General features: G+C 35.1%; 2 protein-coding genes across 5 annotated transcripts in view; one reads left to right on the top strand and one right to left on the bottom strand.

Annotated features, from left to right (window-relative positions):
• Positions 1-19,267, bottom strand: part of LOC149945515 (protein YIPF6) — a 268,416-nt gene that overhangs the window by 188,282 nt on the left and 60,867 nt on the right. The window lies entirely within an intron of this gene.
• The window catches only part of LOC149945516 (WD repeat-containing protein 17-like), an 85,024-nt gene that overhangs the window by 6,443 nt on the left and 59,314 nt on the right, over positions 1-19,267 (top strand). Inside the window, exons 3-6 of the mRNA XM_090176585.1 lie at positions 5,529-5,703; positions 13,128-13,409; positions 17,837-18,117; positions 18,177-18,290. Of these exons, the coding sequence (XP_090032711.1) occupies positions 5,529-5,703; positions 13,128-13,409; positions 17,837-18,117; positions 18,177-18,290 (852 nt within the window). The remainder of the gene's footprint in view (positions 1-5,528; positions 5,704-13,127; positions 13,410-17,836; positions 18,118-18,176; positions 18,291-19,267) is intronic.

Below are 19,267 nucleotides of genomic sequence, written 5' to 3'. Positions count from 1 at the left end.
ATTAGACAATTTTTAGCTTTGTATTTTACTTTTATCAGAAGTTTATAAATTGAAATCAACCTCCATTTCCGTACAAAAGTATTATTGCAACGTTAAAATATCTTTGAAGGAATTAAATAGAGTAAAATTACCTTCAAAAAGTGTCAAGATAAAATTTAATACCCTGACTTTTTACAAATTCTTAAAATTCCCTGACCTTCCCCTGACTTTCTAGGCTCATTTTTTAAAATCCCTGACTTTTCCCTGATGTGTGGCAACCCTGATTTAATATTAATCGGTTAGAGCTATAACTGCGACAAAGTATTGACTGAAGGAGTGGTTTGTTCTATTTCCGATTATTTGAACATTTAAACAATCAATCGATTAACATTTTAACCTTTAATCGATTAAAAATTTAAACTATTAATCGATTAAAAAGCCACTATTATTTACTGATATAAAATTTTAACGATTGAGCAATTGAAATATTTAACCATTAATATAATCGACATAACGAGAATCGATACAGTTTAAATTAGCCGATTAATTTTCCAAGTCATTGTTTAGAGTTCGATAACTTTACGGGTATCGAATCGATTACGGATTAAAAATATGCAATACATTCGATTAATCGTAATAGGAAATGTTGAACTTCTTACGAATGAGCAAAATAATAATATCAAATATTTGGTAACGGAATGGAGATTAGCCGATAGCGAGTGACAGCTGCAAACGTGGCGCCATCCATAGATCTATCGTTGAACTATTATTTAGAAACGCTCGTAGGATTCTATAAACTATCGTCTGCTAAATTGTGGTTCTCCAACGAATCTAGAGATGGCAATAGTGTTATCACAAAATTGCGTCTAGTATGATAATTTTGATAGAGATATTCCGATTTCAACGATTTGTTATAGGAAATTATAGGAGTAATTTTTAGATAAATATAGGAAATTATAGGAGTAATGTTTAGATAAATATAGGAAATTATAATAGTAATGTTTAGATAAATATAGGAAATTATACGAGTAATTTTTAGATAAATATAGGAAATTATACGAGTAATTTTTAGATAAATATAGGAAATTATAGGAGTAATGTTTAGATAAATATAGGAAATTATAGGAGCAATTTTTAGATAAATATAGGAAATTATAGGAGTAATTTTTAGATAAATATAGGAAATTATAGGAGTAATTTTTAGATAAATATAGGAAATTATAGGAGTAATGTTTAGATAAATATAGGAAATTATAGGAGTAATTTTTAGATAAATATAGGAAATTATAGGAGTAATGTTTAGATAAATATAGGAAATTATAGGAGTAATGTTTGGATAAATATAGGAAATTATAGGAGTAATGTTTAGATAAATATAGGAAATTATAGGAGCAATTTTTAGATAAATATAGGAAATTATAGGAGCAATTTTTAGATAAATATAGGAAATTATAGGAGCAATGTTTGGATAAATATAGGAAATTATAGGAGTAATGTTTAGATAAATATAGGAAATTATAGGAGTAATTTTTAGATAAATATAGGAAATTATAGGAGTAATGTTTAGATAAATATAGGAAATTATAGGAGTAATGTTTGGATAAATATAGGAAATTATAGGAGTAATGTTTAGATAAATATAGGAAATTATACGAGTAATTTTTAGATAAATATAGGAAATTATACGAGTAATGTTTAGATAAACATAGGAAATTATAGGAGCAATGTTTAGATAAATATAGGAAATTATAGGAGTAATGTTTAGATAAATATAGGAAATTATAGGAGTAATTTTTAGATAAATATAGGAAATTATAGGAGTAATGTTTAGATAAATATAGGAAATTATAGGAGTAATGTTTGGATAAATATAGGAAATTATAGGAGTAATGTTTAGATAAATATAGGAAATTATAGGAGCAATTTTTAGATAAATATAGGAAATTATAGGAGCAATTTTTAGATAAATATAGGAAATTATAGGAGCAATGTTTGGATAAATATAGGAAATTATAGGAGTAATGTTTAGATAAATATAGGAAATTATAGGAGTAATTTTTAGATAAATATAGGAAATTATAGGAGTAATGTTTAGATAAATATAGGAAATTATAGGAGTAATGTTTGGATAAATATAGGAAATTATAGGAGTAATGTTTAGATAAATATAGGAAATTATACGAGTAATTTTTAGATAAATATAGGAAATTATACGAGTAATGTTTAGATAAACATAGGAAATTATAGGAGCAATGTTTAGATAAATATAGGAAATTATAGGAGCAATTTTTAGATAAATATAGGAAATTATAGGAGTAATTTTTAGATAAATATAGGAAATTATAGGAGTAATGTTTGGATAAATATAGGAAATTATAGGAGTAATGTTTAGATAAATATAGGAAATTATAGGAGTAATGTTTAGATAAATATAGGAAATTATACGAGTAATTTTTAGATAAATATAGGAAATTATAGGAGTAATTTTTAGATAAATATAGGAAATTATAGGAGTAATTTTTAGATAAATATAGGAAATTATAGGAGTAATTTTTAGATAAATATAGGAAATTATAGGAGTAATTTTTAAATAAATATAGGAAATTATAGGAGTAATTGTTAGATAAATATAGGAAATTATAGGAGTAATTGTTAGATAAATATAGGAAATTATAGGAGTAATTTTTAGATAAATATAGGAAATTATAGGAGTAATTTTTAGATAAATATAGGAAATTATAGGAGTAATTTTTAAATAAATATAGGAAATTATAGGAGTAATTGTTAGATAAATATAGGAAATTATAGGAGTAATTGTTAGATAAATATAGGAAATTATAGGAGTAATTGTTAGATAAATATAGGAAATTATAGGAGTAATTTTTAGGAACGTTCAGGTGAATTTATAGGAAATTTTAGGAATAATTTTAATGAAGATAAAACAAATACTTTTAAAGCAACTTTTTTTAAATCGCAAATTTAGACGCGAGCCGATTAATCTGCTAACCGATACCGATACCATATCTATATATACTTCTTGATCGGCTTATTAAGTAACAGGGCCTCCACTCAAATCTTAAATTATATTATAGGAAAAATTGGATTATATTTAAAAAATATATAAGATTTTATAGGACTATTGTTTTTCAAAATTATAGGATTTTATAGGACTATTGTTTTTCGAAATTATAGGATTTTATAGGACTATTGTTTTTCAAAATTATAGGATTTTATAGGACTATTGTTTTTCAAAATTATAGGATTTTATAGGACTATTGTTTTTCAAAATTATAGGATTTTATAGGACTATTGTTTTTCAAAATTATAGGATTTTATAGGACTATTGTTTTTCAAAATTATAGGATTTTATAGGACTATTGTTTTTCAAAATTATAGGATTTTATAGGACTATTTTTGCAAAATAATAAGATTTTATAGGACTATTGTTTTTCAAAATTATAGGATTTTATAGGACTATTGTTTTTCAAAATTATAGGATTTTATAGGACTATTGTTTTTCAAAATTATAGGATTTTATAGGACTATTGTTTTTCAAAATTATAGGATTTTATAGGACTATTTTTGCAAAATAATAAGATTTTATAGGACTATTGTTTTTCAAAATTATAGGATTTTATAGGACTATTGTTTTTCAAAATTATAGGATTTTATAGGACTATTGTTTTTCAAAATTATAGGATTTTATAGGACTATTGTTTTTCAAAATTATAGGATTTTATAGGACTATTGTTTTTCAAAATTATAGGATTTTATAGGACTATTTTTGCAAAATAATAAGATTTTATAGGACTATTGTTTTTCAAAATTATAGGATTTTATAGGACTATTGTTTTTCAAAATTATAGGATTTTATAGGACTATTGTTTTTCAAAATTATAGGATTTTATAGGACTATTGTTTTTCAAAATTATAGGATTTTATAGGACTATTGTTTTTCAAAATTATAGGATTTTATAGGACTATTTTTGCAAAATAATAAGATTTTATAGGACTATTGTTTTTCAAAATTATAGGATTTTATAGGACTATTGTTTTTCAAAATTATAGGATTTTATAGGACTATTGTTTTTCAAAATTATAGGATTTTATAGGACTATTGTTTTTCAAAATTATAGGATTTTATAGGACTATTTTTGCAAAATAATAAGATTTTATAGGACTATTGTTTTTCAAAATTATAGGATTTTATAGGACTATTGTTTTTCAAAATTATAGGATTTTATAGGACTATTGTTTTTCAAAATTATAGGATTTTATAGGACTATTGTTTTTCAAAATTATAGGATTTTATAGGACTATTGTTTTTCAAAATTATAGGATTTTATAGGACTATTTTTGCAAAATAATAAGATTTTATAGGACTATTGTTTTTCAAAATTATAGGACTAGACATGTATATGCTATTTCATCTACTAACTTTATGCATTTAAGAACAAAATCTATATTTAGTGAAATAAATCTTTGATTTTCACTTAAAAAATAGAAACTATTGAACCATTTTATCACCGAAATATACTAGTAGCTAACCGTGTTAACAATAGCAATTTAAGTATAGACTAGAACGACTTTGTATAGGAATTTATCCTACATTTATATATAGCTAAATCTAGCAATTTAACTGAGTGGCGGGATTTGAAATGGGCCAAATATCAAAATTTTATGATATTATAGGACTTTTGGAGATTTTGCTAAAAATATAGGATGTTATACAGGGTTACCACAAAATTTTCAGATTCAAATTCCCTGACTATTCCCTGTTTTCCCTGACCATTTTAACAGATTTTCCCACTTATTAAGGCCAAAATTTTTCTATAGATGAACTTATATTTCAGTAAAAAGGTTATTGCAATGTTGAAAAAATTAGCCAAACATTCAAGGAAATAAATGATAATCGTGGAATTTATCATAGATCTAGAGCAGGGTTCATACAATATTTCAAAAACCCTTTTCCCTGATATTTCCAGGTTTTCCAGGGTAGTTTTGAATATTTTCCAGGTGTATTTTTTAAAACAATAGGGGTCTCTAAAATGTTAAAAGCATTACTGTTACACTTTCTAATATAATATAGTCAAGATTGAACGTAAGAATTCAATACTAATTAATAATTTCAAAAATACTAAAACAAATTGCACATCATTTGGAGTTCTCAAAATCATTTTCCCTGATTTCCCTGATTTTTCAGGAAAATTTTCATTTTCCCTGATATTTCCCTGACTTTTTTGCTTTAAATAAATGTCACTGATATTTCCAGGATTTCACTGATTTCCATGTTTGTATGAACCCTGTAGAGTTAAATTACCTTCAAAAAGTGCCAAGATAAAATTGAATTCCCTAACTTTTCCCTGAATTTTTACCAATTCTTAAAATTCCCCGACTTTTTAGACCCATTTTTAAATTCCCTGACTTTTCCCTGATTTCCCTGACGTGTGGCAACCCTGTTATAGGACATTTTTGGAAATATAGAATGTGATAGGAATTATAGGAGCTCTGGGGTCCCTGAAATAAATGTGATCTAATGGCTGTTTCAGAGTCTTCGAAGCAGCGACGGCTTGATCCGGCGAGAGCAACAGCAATGGAAGTCGGTTCAGTGGAAGGAAATCACCCCCTTCAACAGCGCCGTCACGCACGCCCGCTGGCACCCCACCGTCCCGGGCAAGCTCGCCTTCGGTCACGCCAACGGAACTGTTTCCATCTACATCAAAGGTAACGAAGCAAACAATTTCCCGGAAAAATATGACCAACATTTTTATCGACCTAGCCGTAACGCGGTAAGCGTTTAGTGAAATCGTAATCAATAATCTAATTATTAGAACTCATATTTATTCGTGCTTGTCGCTGATACCCCGTTTATACAGACAGTATTTCGGGCTGACATAGAAATTCCCTGATCTCTTTACATTTAATGATTAAAGGCAATTTCACACGCGTCAACATTTTTGTGAAACAATGCTGGTCAACATGGATCGTGAACCGAGTTTCTACATGCAATGATGTACTTATTTTTACTTAGGGAAAATTACTTGGTTGAGACAATAATAATAATAATATTAATAATCAGCTAGGCTAATACCCAAGGCCTCACCTTAGGTCCAAGTCATCTAGCGACTTTTAAGGCATTTAAACAAGTGGTCGGGCTATAGGCCTACAGGGTGACCACAGAATATTTTAAAATCGTTTAAAGGAATAGAGCGTTCTATAAAATCGGCCCAAAACCGGCCAAACTTTTCATACTGACTATAGAGCTAGTTCAGCAGGACTAACAACATTTGTTATTCTTTGGTTTAAGAGAATTCGGCTTATGTCCTGTCTTTATATTAATATTTTAGAAACGTACCTTTTAGGAGTTGTAAGAGGGACCCTAAGTGTTGAAGTATGTTTGGGGTTAAGGATATTTTCATGATCTATGTTTTTTTTTTAAACCCGTGGATTTGGGACTAGTATTTTGCTTATTTGCCATCATACATTTATTACAACAATCATTTAAAATAAGAAAAACGGCGCGGAAAGCCGGAAATTAGTGAAGCCTAGGCTAGCAACTGCTCTCAATTTCTTACGGGCTTGCCAGATTAATATTTCTATCTCACACGAAAAAGCGGCCAAACCTTCACCTCCTCCGAACTCAAATGGGGAAAGCACACCACACCGATTTTATATAACGCTCTATTATAGGATATTTATCAGTGAAATATAGGAAAAAATGGGAAGAAAATTGGGGGGGAATAGGATAAAATTAATTATACACAGGGTGGGGGGGGACCCAAAACACCGGTTTTTTGGTTTAAATCAGGTTCTTTTAACAACCCTTTATTTTACTTTTAATCTATTTTTCACTTTAGTTTAACCGTGCATACATGTAACCAGAAGCCTATAATAAGAGGAGCCTCTAACTCGGCTACTTGCCCAAAACCGTGAAACATCTCGTTTTCGAACTAGAGGTATTCGGAGGGATACAGATTTGTTAAGCCGATTTGTGGCCAGAAAATATAGTCCTCTCGATATATTCATACCGAGGGATTTCAGGTGTACAAATCAGCCGTGAAATCACTTGAAATCACGCAAATTTAGTAGCTTTAATAACTTTATGCAATTAAATTTTGAAATCACTTTAAATCACGCAAATTTAGTAGCTTTAATAACTTTATGCAATTAAATTTTGAAATCACTTTAAATCACGCAAATTTAGTAGCTTTAATAACTTTAATCAATTAGATTTTGAAATCACTTGAAATCTGAAATCAGATGTACAAAATTTCTAACATTGGAAGGATTGGATAGCCCCTTGATTCATACGCGAGCAGTAGCGGAGAAAACATTTGAAAAATGCAGACTATTCTTTACATTTTAGCTCGTAGAATTCCCATAAAATTTAAATTTTGAGAGACTCGCCTCGTTTTGATTGAACTTGGTAATTTCTACATTGTAAAGGTAATAAATGTTAAAACTAGTATCTGCTAAACATAAATATACATTCTAATGAACAATAATCGTGATTCTGAAGGCGATATCTCCGTATCATTTTCTCAATACGCTTTGAAAAACCTTAAGCCTTGCCCGCCTTTCGCGTTTAAAATTTAAACCAAGTATGATCTGGTTAAAGGGGTTTTCCCCCGAGATCTTCGGTTTCCCCTTCCCATAAAAACTTACTGAGGTTAACGGTAATAGTAAGTGTATGGAGCTGACGGTTGGCTCGCGTGGCTTGCCACCACCCTCCTACGCATTGTAACCCGGCTACCTGTTACGCACAAGCAACATTGCTTATGTGGTCGAAGGTGGTGCCTTGGGTATTAGCTCTATTTAAAAAAAATGTAATAATTTCGGTAAGAAAATGTACAAACATTTTGGAATAATTTTTTTTAAATCACTTGGTTTAAACCATGATTTAAACCAGCCAACCCTAATTATACAATAAAAGAAAATGGTTGTCAAAATTGTTTAAAGGGGTATAACATTCAAAATGAAGTTGATAACCGATAGAAATAGTCGAAAACTACCGGCGAACAGTGTTCGAACTAAGCATCTTTAAAAACAAGGACGTTTTAAAGACTTCTAAGGGTAAAACAACAACGATTTTAATTTCTTCAGACTTTTGAATTAAAATAGAGGGTATTTTAGGAAATTTAATGAAATTATTATATAAGGTCGTTAAATTATACGAAAAAATAGGAAATAAAGGAACTGTGGTCAGCCAGCCAGCAAAATTTGAATTTATATGAAAGACCAATAAGAAACTGCTATTTCGCAGACAATTTAAAACCGAAAACACGAAACTACGCCAGACAGGAAATTCGTCTCTATATAAATTAAACTTTCGCAGGGTGGCTCGACATTTTTACCCCCCTTTTAACATAGGCGTTTACCGCATTGTTCCCACTACTATTTAATTTAAGTATTTAACCTAAATCTGTTCAGAATCGTTTCTGAGGAAACACCGTTAGCGAGACTTAATAATAATTTCTACTAAACTTTATTTGGAACTATTTTGGTTTAAAGCTGGCTGCACACATGAGACACCATAACGTTATTTACCACCTGTTAAATACCACTTTGGAACCCAGGTAATTACTAATCTATAGAGATGCTATAATGAAAATCTTCGCTAAACACTAAACTACTGATAAAAAGTCAGCTCCCGGATTTAAGCCTCGATTGAGCGGACATCGCACTTTGCTGCCAAAGGGGACAATCGTGTCGCGGAATTATCTAACGAGACAGAGAGTCAAAGGAAAGAAATAGAGTTGCCGTCGTCTGAAGGTCATTCTTCCGCTGAAGACAACCAAATTCCATTTAGAAAATCGATCCGGTTGCAAATAACGCGAGACCTATCCCAACGGCCGCATCAGGCGTTGGCGACGTACGAAGATAATTATTAGAGAGGTTTAGCAGGACGCTCTAAGAGTTTGAACGACAGCGTCGGGAGTATTTAGACGTTTCCTTAAATTAATTAATTTTAAATCAGTTTGCACTTTAACTGCTACGGTAACATTTCCAGTAAAAATAGAATGTTTACACATTTTAGAAATATTTGATAAACCCGGGTACGTGACGAAAATAAAAAGTGTTTAACCTATACTAAAACGCCGTGAACAGTCTAAAGACCAATATTGGTTTTCGCGTTCCCTACTTTACTTTAAATGCGTTTCCGCAGGGTGACCAAGGAAAGGCTTTCAAAATTTTATAGGAAAAATAGGAATTTTAGAGGCGAATTATAGGAAATATAGGAAATAAAATAGGCGAATTATAGGAAATAAGAAATAAAATAGGCGAATTATAGGAAATATAAGAAATAAGAAATAAAATAGGCGAAATATAGGAAGTAAAATAGGCGAATTATAGGAAATATAGGAAATAAAATAGGAATATAGTATAGATAATAATTCGCCTAAGTGTCTTCTGTCTGTCTTGCGTCTGTTTCTCTATAGGCGTCCGAGCCGTTAAACCTAGGACCTCCAAATTTCTCACAGCTTATCTTATGGCGCAAAGGCAGCGAGTCGCGGTATTTTCATCGATTTCCAATTTGGTTTAAGTTAATTAATTAAATAATGTTAAAAAGCGAGTCGAAAATAGTGTATTTTTGCGAATTATAGGAAATATAGGAAATAAAATAGGCGAATTATAGGAAATATAGGAAATAAAATAGGCGAATTATAGAAAAATAAAGGAAATAAAATAGGCGCATTAAAGGAAAAAAATAGGCGAATTATAGATTATATTATATTACAATATTATATTTTATTATAGATAACTAAATAAGAAAATATGGGAAAACTAATACGATAACTATTGCATATGGGTATACTTTGACTCGAAGCACCTAGAATATTGATAATTTTTTGTACACTGCCTTCTTGAAATATTGGACCACTTAGCGGATTTACAAGATTTTGTTCGAAAGTGGTAGTGTTTTTTATAAAACGTAGAAAAAAGTTTTTTCATTTTTAAAAGACCGTGAAAATATAGGAAAATAGGTGAAAATATAGGGATTTACAGGAGGGCATTAAAAATATAGGAAAATATAGGAAGTCTGGTCACCCACTCTCCGTGGACTGATTTCGCCTATAATTCACAAGGCTTAGGAGCATTTAAGTTTTAACCAATATAAACCAATATAAACCATAATTATCTCTCGATTTGTTGAGCAGGAAAATTGTAATATTCAGTATTTATTATTTAAGCGCTATAGATATTATACCACGTGTCAAATTAGCTCGACAGAAATACGGCGTCGTCTTCAAGTTATTAACGGACCCGACTCCGAAGTTTATACTCTAAAAACAGTATAGAATGCGGGGTTGGGGGAAAAAAACCGTGTTTTTTTATTAAAAAATTAAGTATGGTTAAAACCGCTAATAAAAAATTCTAAAATTGCTTATATCTAGCCCTCATAACTTCTAAAATGCTCAAATTGCCCGATTTCAAAATTACGTTTTTGCGCGTGACAGTACTTTTACATTGTGAGGTATAGCAGACTTATTTACCCGCTTGATACCCTAACATGGCGACGTATTTTCACGCGCAAAATGAATTTTAAGATCCCCCAATAGTCGCTTAAATAAACATCTTCACAGAAATTGCCAAGAAGTAATATTTCCGACAGCCAGGACTCATAAGTTATATTTATATAGTGTTTGTTGAAATATTAGAAAGCTGGAAACGTTTCTCGAACATAACATCGGTTTTTGCTAAGCCTTAACATGGCAAAAAAAGTTACCTGGTTAAAAGGAACACTTGTTGCATACCGTACTGTAAAAGTAATACGTTTAGTTCATCTTTTTCCGAAAGATAATTTTATACGAAATAAATTAACTCTGCTTAAAATCGCCCGGTAATATAAAAATATTCCGTAAGAGGATGATAATAATAATAATATTATCTTCTTATACTTAGTTTTAGTAAAATTATATATTTTACCTTAAAATATATTATCGAAAATTAACATTAGTATGTTCCTAATACACGTGAGCCGACGCGTTTCTTATCTGACGCAAAATTCTCAGCCCCGGAAAAAAGTCATCCCCCCCCCGGAGTTTCCCCCTTTTCCGACGCCACTGCCAGGCGTGCATGGAATGCTACGCTCGCCACTGGATACCGGCACCCCCGGATATCTGGGAAACCCCCCCCCCGAAGAAAATTTTCTGAAAGAAACACTGATTCTAACCGTTTAACCGACCGACCGGAAATAGTTCCTTCCCAGATGAATTTGGAGAGGGGAGTAAAAACCGAGTATCTTTAATTGAAGCGTCCATTGCTTATATCTAGCTCTCATTACTTACGACAAAAAGTGAAGGTTAAGTTTTAGTCACGTTTTGGAATAAAAAAAAGCTGAATTTTTTATTTGAAATAAATAGTATTTAAAATTTTCAATATTTCTAATAGCTCTTTCTATAAAATAATAAAAACCTACGCATACATGTATAAAAAGTGTTATTTTTTTGAGCGCGCTTTCTAATATTTCCGTGTAGCGGGTCTCGTGCGTTTTCGCGCGAGCTCAACAAAAACAAAAATATGACCGCACTCTCCAACTTTAACCGCACGTGACTCCAGAGATGGGCACTTTTTTGCCTATCGATCTTTTTACCTTTCAAAATCATCAAGATGGCGCCAATATCACTATCACGATCAATTTTTTTTAAACCCCGCAACGTTTAAATATCAATTTAAAATCAAAGATGAGTAACTTTTCTCGACCAATTTTATTCCTATCAACTTTTTTAATATAACGCCACTATCACTATTAAGATCAATTTTTCTATCAATAAAAATCCGTTGAATCACAACCATTCAATTTTTTTACGGTATTCTGAAACATTTCAAACTAAATTTTTTGTATAGAATTTTTGGGTTAAAAATCGTATCAAAATTGATAGAATTATTATTTGTGGAATCGATCAAAAAAGTATCAGATTTAAAAAAGATATGATAGTGCCCATCTTTGCGTGACTCGACGTTGTCGTTCGCAGGGCCCCCACTCAAATGTTCAGTTTTATTATAGGACTATTTTTCAAAACGATAGGATTTTATTTCACTATTTTTCAAAACTATAGGATTTTATTACACTATTTTGTCAAAATTATAGGATTTTATTAGACTATTTTTCAAAATTATAGGATTTTATAGGACTATATTTCAAAATTGACGGCTTTTAAAATTCATTTTGCGCGTGAAAATACCTCTACATGTTATGGTAAAAAAAGCACGCAAAGAAGGCTGTGTGCCTAAGACATGTACCTGTAGTGTCGCGCGCTAAAACGTCATTTCAAAATCCGTCAATTATAGGATTTTATAGGACTTTTTTTCAAAATTATAGGATTTTATGCTATTTCATTTACTAACGTTATGCATTTAAAAACAATCTATATTTAGTGAAACAAATTTGATTTTCGATTAAAAAATCGAAACTATTTAACCATTTTATCACAAAAATATACTATTAGCTAACCATGTTAACAATAATAAAAGTATAGACTAGAATGACTTTGTATGAGAAATTATTATATAGCTAAATCTGGCAATTCAACTGACGAGGAGACTACCCGAGGTGATAATCACCGATTTGGTTGAAACTAGGTGGGCATGTAGACCTTATGGTAACATGAAATTTCACCAAGGGAAAAATTGCAATGGGCATTAGTTTTGCCATGGCAACCGAAAATGTTTTTGACAACACAGTACGTATATTTTCTCATTGAAAATAACACTTCTAAAAAAAAATTCAAAAAAATAGATCAAAATTGACAAATGAAATGAATTTTATGATATTTTGATGAATTTTGGTCAATTTGATCAAAATATGTAAAAATTGATCAATTGTTATTTTCACGTTACCATAAGGTCTACATACCCACCTAGTTTCAACAAAATCGGTGATTATCACCTCGGGTAGTCTCCTCGTTAGTGGTCGGATTTGAAATGGGGAAAATATAAAAATTATAGGATTTTATAGGACTTTTTGGGGATTGCGCTAAAAATTTAGGATATTACAGGACATTTTCGAAAATATAGGATTTTATAGGAATTATAGGACCTCTGGGGCCCCGCGTTCGAACGTCTAGAGCGCTCCGCTGAGCCTCGCTCTATTATTTAGAAGCGACGGCTTTCATCAATAACTGATTCGCTTCCGTCTCGTGCAGATCGCAAAGTGGAGAGGCACTTCGCGGTGGTCCCGGATGGCTACTGGGAAGCCTTCCAAGAGAGCAAGGACGAAAAGGGCATCCAGGCGGTGACGGCCCTGGAATGGGACCCGCAGTCGCAGAGCTACCTGCTGGTCATCCTGGGCGGACGGGCCATGTTCCTTCTGGACACGGCCCTCGAGTGCAGCGTCGCCGTGCAGCGCTACTCCGCGCCCAGCAAGGCCGTCTCACTGCAAACCGTGGCCTGGATCCAAGGCGCCCCCGGAGTCTTCGTTACCGGGGGTAAGTTCGCACCCTTCTTATGCCCGCCCATCTAGAATCGCGACTCGGGGCAATTGTTCCGGGAATTAAACGAAAAAAGGAAGTAGCTTTAAATGACAATGCGCGATTAAAAGTTTCAATCCAATAAATGCGCGTTGAAAGCGTATATACCATTCACTAAAAGATGTTTTTCAAAAGATATACAAGAGAGCGGGTTTTCTATTAACTGCGCGGGAGAGTAGGTTTTCTATTAACTGCGCGGGAGAGTAGGTTTTCTATTAACTGCGCGGGAGAGTAGGTTTTCTATTAACTGCGCGGGAGAGTAGGTTTTCTATTAACTGCGCGGGAGAGTAGGTTTTCTATTAACTGCGCGGGAGAGTAGGTTTTCTATTAACTGCGCGGGAGAGTAGGTTTTCTATTAACTGCGCGGGAGAGTAGGTTTTCTATTAACTGCGCGGGAGAGTAGGTTTTCTATTAACTGCGCGGGAGAGTAGGTTTTCTATTAACTGCGCGGGAGAGTAGGTTTTCTATTAACTGCGCGGGAGAGTAGGTTTTCTATTAACTGCGCGGGAGAGTAGGTTTTCTATTAACTGCGCGGGAGAGTAGGTTTTCTATTAACTGCGCGGGAGAGTAGGTTTTCTATTAACTGCGCGGGAGAGTAGGTTTTCTATTAACTGCGCGGGAGAGTAGGTTTTCTATTAACTGCGCGGGAGAGTAGGTTTTCTATTAACTGCGCGGGAGAGTAGGTTTTCTATTAACTGCGCGGGAGAGTAGGTTTTCTATTAACTGCGCGGGAGAGTAGGTTTTCTATTAACTGCGCGGGAGAGTAGGTTTTCTATTAACTGCGCGGGAGAGTAGGTTTTCTATTAACTGCGCGGGAGAGTAGGTTTTCTATTAACTGCGCGGGAGAGTAGGTTTTCTATTAACTGCGCGGGAGAGTAGGTTTTCTATTAACTGCGCGGGAGAGTAGGTTTTCTATTAACTGCGCGGGAGAGTAGGTTTTCTATTAACTGCGCGGGAGAGTAGGTTTTCTATTAACTGCGCGGGAGAGTAGGTTTTCTATTAACTGCGCGGGAGAGTAGGTTTTCTATTAACTGCGCGGGAGAGTAGGTTTTCTATTAACTGCGCGGGAGAGTAGGTTTTCTATTAACTGCGCGGGAGAGTAGGTTTTCTATTAACTGCGCGGGAGAGTAGGTTTTCTATTAACTGCGCGGGAGAGTAGGTTTTCTATTAACTGCGCGGGAGAGTAGGTTTTCTATTAACTGCGCGGGAGAGTAGGTTTTCTATTAACTGCGCGGGAGAGTAGGTTTTCTATTAACTGCGCGGGAGAGTAGGTTTTCTATTAACTGCGCGGGAGAGTAGGTTTTCTATTAACTGCGCGGGAGAGTAGGTTTTCTATTAACTGCGCGGGAGAGTAGGTTTTCTATTAACTGCGCGGGAGAGTAGGTTTTCTATTAACTGCGCGGGAGAGTAGGTTTTCTATTAACTGCGCGGGAGAGTAGGTTTTCTATTAACTGCGCGGGAGAGTAGGTTTTCTATTAACTGCGCGGGAGAGTAGGTTTTCTATTAACTGCGCGGGAGAGTAGGTTTTCTATTAACTGCGCGGGAGAGTAGGTTTTCTATTAACTGCGCGGGAGAGTAGGTTTTCTATTAACTGCGCGGGAGAGTAGGTTTTCTATTAACTGCGCGGGAGAGTAGGTTTTCTATTAACTGCGCGGGAGAGTAGGTTTTCTATTAACTGCGCGGGAGAGTAGGTTTTCTATTAACTGCGCGGGAGAGTAGGTTTTCTATTAACTGCGCGGGAGAGTAGGTTTTCTATTAACTGCGCGGGAGAGTAGGTTTTCTATTAACTGCGCGGGAGAGTAGGTTTTCTATTAACTGCGCGGGAGAGTAGGTTTTCTATTAACTGCGCGGGAGAGTAGGTTTTCTATTAACTGCGCGGGAGAGTAGGTTTTCTATTAACTGCGCGGGAGAGTAGGTTTTCTATTAACTGCGCGGGAGAGTAGGTTTTCTATTAACTGCGCGGGAGAGTAGGTTTTCTATTAACTGCGCGGGAGAGTAGGTTTTCTATTAACTGCGCGGGAGAGTAGGTTTTCTATTAACTGCGCGGGAGAGTAGGTTTTCTATTAACTGCGCGGGAGAGTAGGTTTTCTATTAACTGCGCGGGAGAGTAGGTTTTCTATTAACTGCGCGGGAGAGTAGGTTTTCTATTAACTGCGCGGGAGAGTAGGTTTTCTATTAACTGCGCGGGAGAGTAGGTTTTCTATTAACTGCGCGGGAGAGTAGGTTTTCTATTAACTGCGCGGGAGAGTAGGTTTTCTATTAACTGCGCGGGAGAGTAGGTTTTCTATTAACTGCGCGGGAGAGTAGGTTTTCTATTAACTGCGCGGGAGAGTAGGTTTTCTATTAACTGCGCGGGAGAGTAGGTTTTCTGTTAACTGCACGCGAGGATCCTATATGTTAGAAGGATATGAGGCGAGGGACGAAAAATGGCAGCGCCGTCGGTGGGTCATGCGCGATAGAGAATCCGTCAAGGACAAAACACGGAGGAAGCACCGCCAAAATTTGTCCTTGAGGGAATAGAAACAACACGTTCCACGTTTAGACACTCTCTTAATATCGACGGCGCTGCCGGCGTTTTGAAAACACGGACTGGCCGGAGGGCTACCTATCCTTCTAACATATAGTATCCTTGCTGCACGGCAGAGTAGGTTTTCTATTAACTGCACGGGAGAGTAGGTTTTCTGTTAACTGCACGGGAGAGTAGGTTTTCTGTTAACTGCACGGGAGAGTAGGTTTTCTGTTACCTGCACGGGAGAGTAGGTTTTCTGTTAACTGCACGAAAGAGTAGGTTTTCTGTTAACTGCACGGGAGAGTAGGTTTTCTGTTAACTGCACGGGAGAGTAGGTTTTCTGTTAACTGCACGGGAGAGTAGGTTTTCTGTTAACTGCACGGGAGAGTAGGTTTTCTGTAAACTGCACGGGAGAGTAGGTTTTCTGTAAACTGCACGGGAGAGTAGGTTTTCTGTAAACTGCACGGGAGAGTAGGTTTTCTGTAAACTGCACGGGAGAGTAGGTTTTCTGTAAACTGCACGGGAGAGTAGGTTTTCTGTAAACTGCACGGGAGAGTAGGTTTTCTGTAAACTGCACGGGAGAGTAGGTTTTCTGTTAACTGCACGGGAGAGTAGGTTTTCTGTTAACTGCACGGGAGAGTAGGTTTTCTGTTAACTGCACGGGAGAGTAGGATTTCTGTTAACTGCACGGGAGAGTAGGTTTTCTGTTACCTGCACGGGAGAGTAGGTTTTCTGTTACCTGCACGGGAGAGTAGGTTTTCTGTTAACTGCACGGGAGAGTAGGATTTCTGTTAACTGCACGGGAGAGTAGGTTTTCTGTTACCTGCACGGGAGAGTAGGTTTTCTGTTACCTGCACGGGAGAGTAGGATTTCTGTTAACTGCACGGGAGAGTAGGATTTCTGTTAACTGCACGGGAGAGTAGGTTTTCTGTAAACTGCACGGGAGAGTAGGTTTTCTGTAAACTGCACGGGAGAGTAGGTTTTCTGTTAACTGCACGGGAGAGTAGGTTTTCTGTTAACTGCACGGGAGAGTAGGTTTTCTGTTAACTGCACGGGAGAGTAGGATTTCTGTTAACTGCACGGGAGAGTAGGTTTTCTGTTACCTGCACGGGAGAGTAGGTTTTCTGTTACCTGCACGGGAGAGTAGGTTTTCTGTTAACTGCACGGGAGAGTAGGATTTCTGTTAACTGCACGGGAGAGTAGGTTTTCTGTTAACTGCACGGGAGAGTAGGATTTCTGTTAACTGCACGGGAGAGTAGGTTTTCTGTTACCTGCACGGGAGAGTAGGTTTTCTGTTACCTGCACGGGAGAGTAGGTTTTCTGTTACCTGCACGGGAGAGTAGGTTTTCTGTTACCTGCACGGGAGAGTAGGTTTTCTGTTACCTGCACGGGAGAGTAGGTTTTCTGTTACCTGCACGGGAGAGTAGGTTTTCTGTTACCTGCACGGGAGAGTAGGTTTTCTGTTACCTGCACGGGAGAGTAGGTTTTCTGTTACCTGCACGGGAGAGTAGGTTTTCTGTTACCTGCACGGGAGAGTAGGTTTTCTGTTACCTGCACGGGAGAGTAGGTTTTCTGTTACCTGCACGGGAGAGTAGGTTTTCTGTTACCTGCACGAGAAAGCACGTTTTCTATTAAGTGAATCTTCTTTACTGCACGGGGGAGAAAAATAAATCAAGAATAATTTTCACGGCACTACCATAAATATACAAGTTCAGCGTATAATTTCCACTAGCCTAGTTCGCGTATGTAAGGATTTCCCCTCAACAACAGCAGTAAACGCTCATAGTGACGAAATAATACCATCTTATATCTAGACGTTAAATTCCCCTCCGCACGTCAGAAACGTGTATTTAAAGCATTGCAAATTGAACTTCAGATAAGGACACGGGTGTGTTGAGAGTGTGGAGTGTCTCTCAGGAATCGCCGTTGGAAAGCATCCGCCTGAAGCAGACCGGATTCCAGACGTTGTGCACCCTTCCAAAATGCTGCGACATGGACGACGACGTATCGAGAGAGGGGAACAGATCGAACGTCCCCAGGCACGGACCTTACAAGAAATTCGCCACGCCAACGGGCAAAATAGTGGCTCTCTTTATCGACGGCGGCAGCGGAGTTTACGACTTGGGGCTGAGAAAGTGGGATTTCAAACAGGAAATGGTAGGAACAATTGCCTAGAGAAAACGTATAATTATCTAATCGGAATTATACTACAACAGGGTCACGTTGAAACCATCTTCGACTGTCAATTCAAAGGAGAGTCCGTCGATCTATTGGCCACCACGAGCTACGACGGTACCATGAAAATTTGGGACATCACGACCATGACGCCGGTATTACATTTTTGACAGGGTTCCAAGACAGTGATAGAACGAGGTTAAAGCGTCCTTAGACCAATAAGCCTTTCTATAAAGCCATTACGCTTGCCGAACTTGTTTAATTGTATCGCTTTCGTCACGAGATACGTAGGAGTTCAGTTCAGTTTTGAAGGTTAGATCGAGGGGCAGGTCACTTCCATTTTGGGTGCGTCTTAATCATAGTAAAATGATTAAATCGGGGTAATCGTGATAAAAAAATCTAATCAAGATTAAAAAATCTAATCAAGATTAAAAAATCTAATCAAGATTAAAAAATCTAATCAAGATTAAAAAATCTAATCAAGATTAAAAAATCTAATCACGATTTAAACGAGATTTAATCATTCTAATCATGATCTAATCTTTTTAATTAGATTTAATCAATATAATCGGTCGAATCGAGAATTTATCATTAAAATCAAAACTAAAGTACGATTTAATCATACTAATCACGATATAATTTTTTAATCAGGATTTAATCATTTTAAACAGATTTAATCTTTTTAATCTGATTTAATCATTTTAATCAGATTTAATCATTTTAAACCGATTTAATCTTTTTAATCAGATTTAATCATTATTAAATCAGATTTAAACATTCTAATCATGATTAAACGTGATTTAATCAACTTAATCGTGATTAAATTGAATTTAATAAAAATAATCACGATTAAATCGGATTTAATAAAAATAATCACGATTAAATCGGATTTAATCTTTTAAGGGGTGCGTCGTTAATCAAGGAAGTGACCTGCCCCTCGGGTTAGATCTTTATAAAAAGAGCGACTCGTCGAATTTTAATTCGTGTCTTGTTCAACTTGTTAAAATGTTCCACGCGCTCTTTCATATTTTAGCGTAAAAGTCTCGCGCATTTTTATTATTTTAGGGAGCTCGCGCGAAATCGCTCGAGCCCATTTGCGCTAAAATATCAAAACGCGCGTGGAACTTTTTAA

Source organism: Leiobunum rupestre, chromosome 5, assembly GCF_980474605.1.
Source record: "Leiobunum rupestre chromosome 5, qqLeiRupe1.1.hap1, whole genome shotgun sequence".
NCBI classification, from domain to species: Eukaryota; Metazoa; Arthropoda; class Arachnida; order Opiliones; family Sclerosomatidae; genus Leiobunum; species Leiobunum rupestre.
This window is presented reverse-complemented; position numbering and strand designations above follow the sequence as displayed.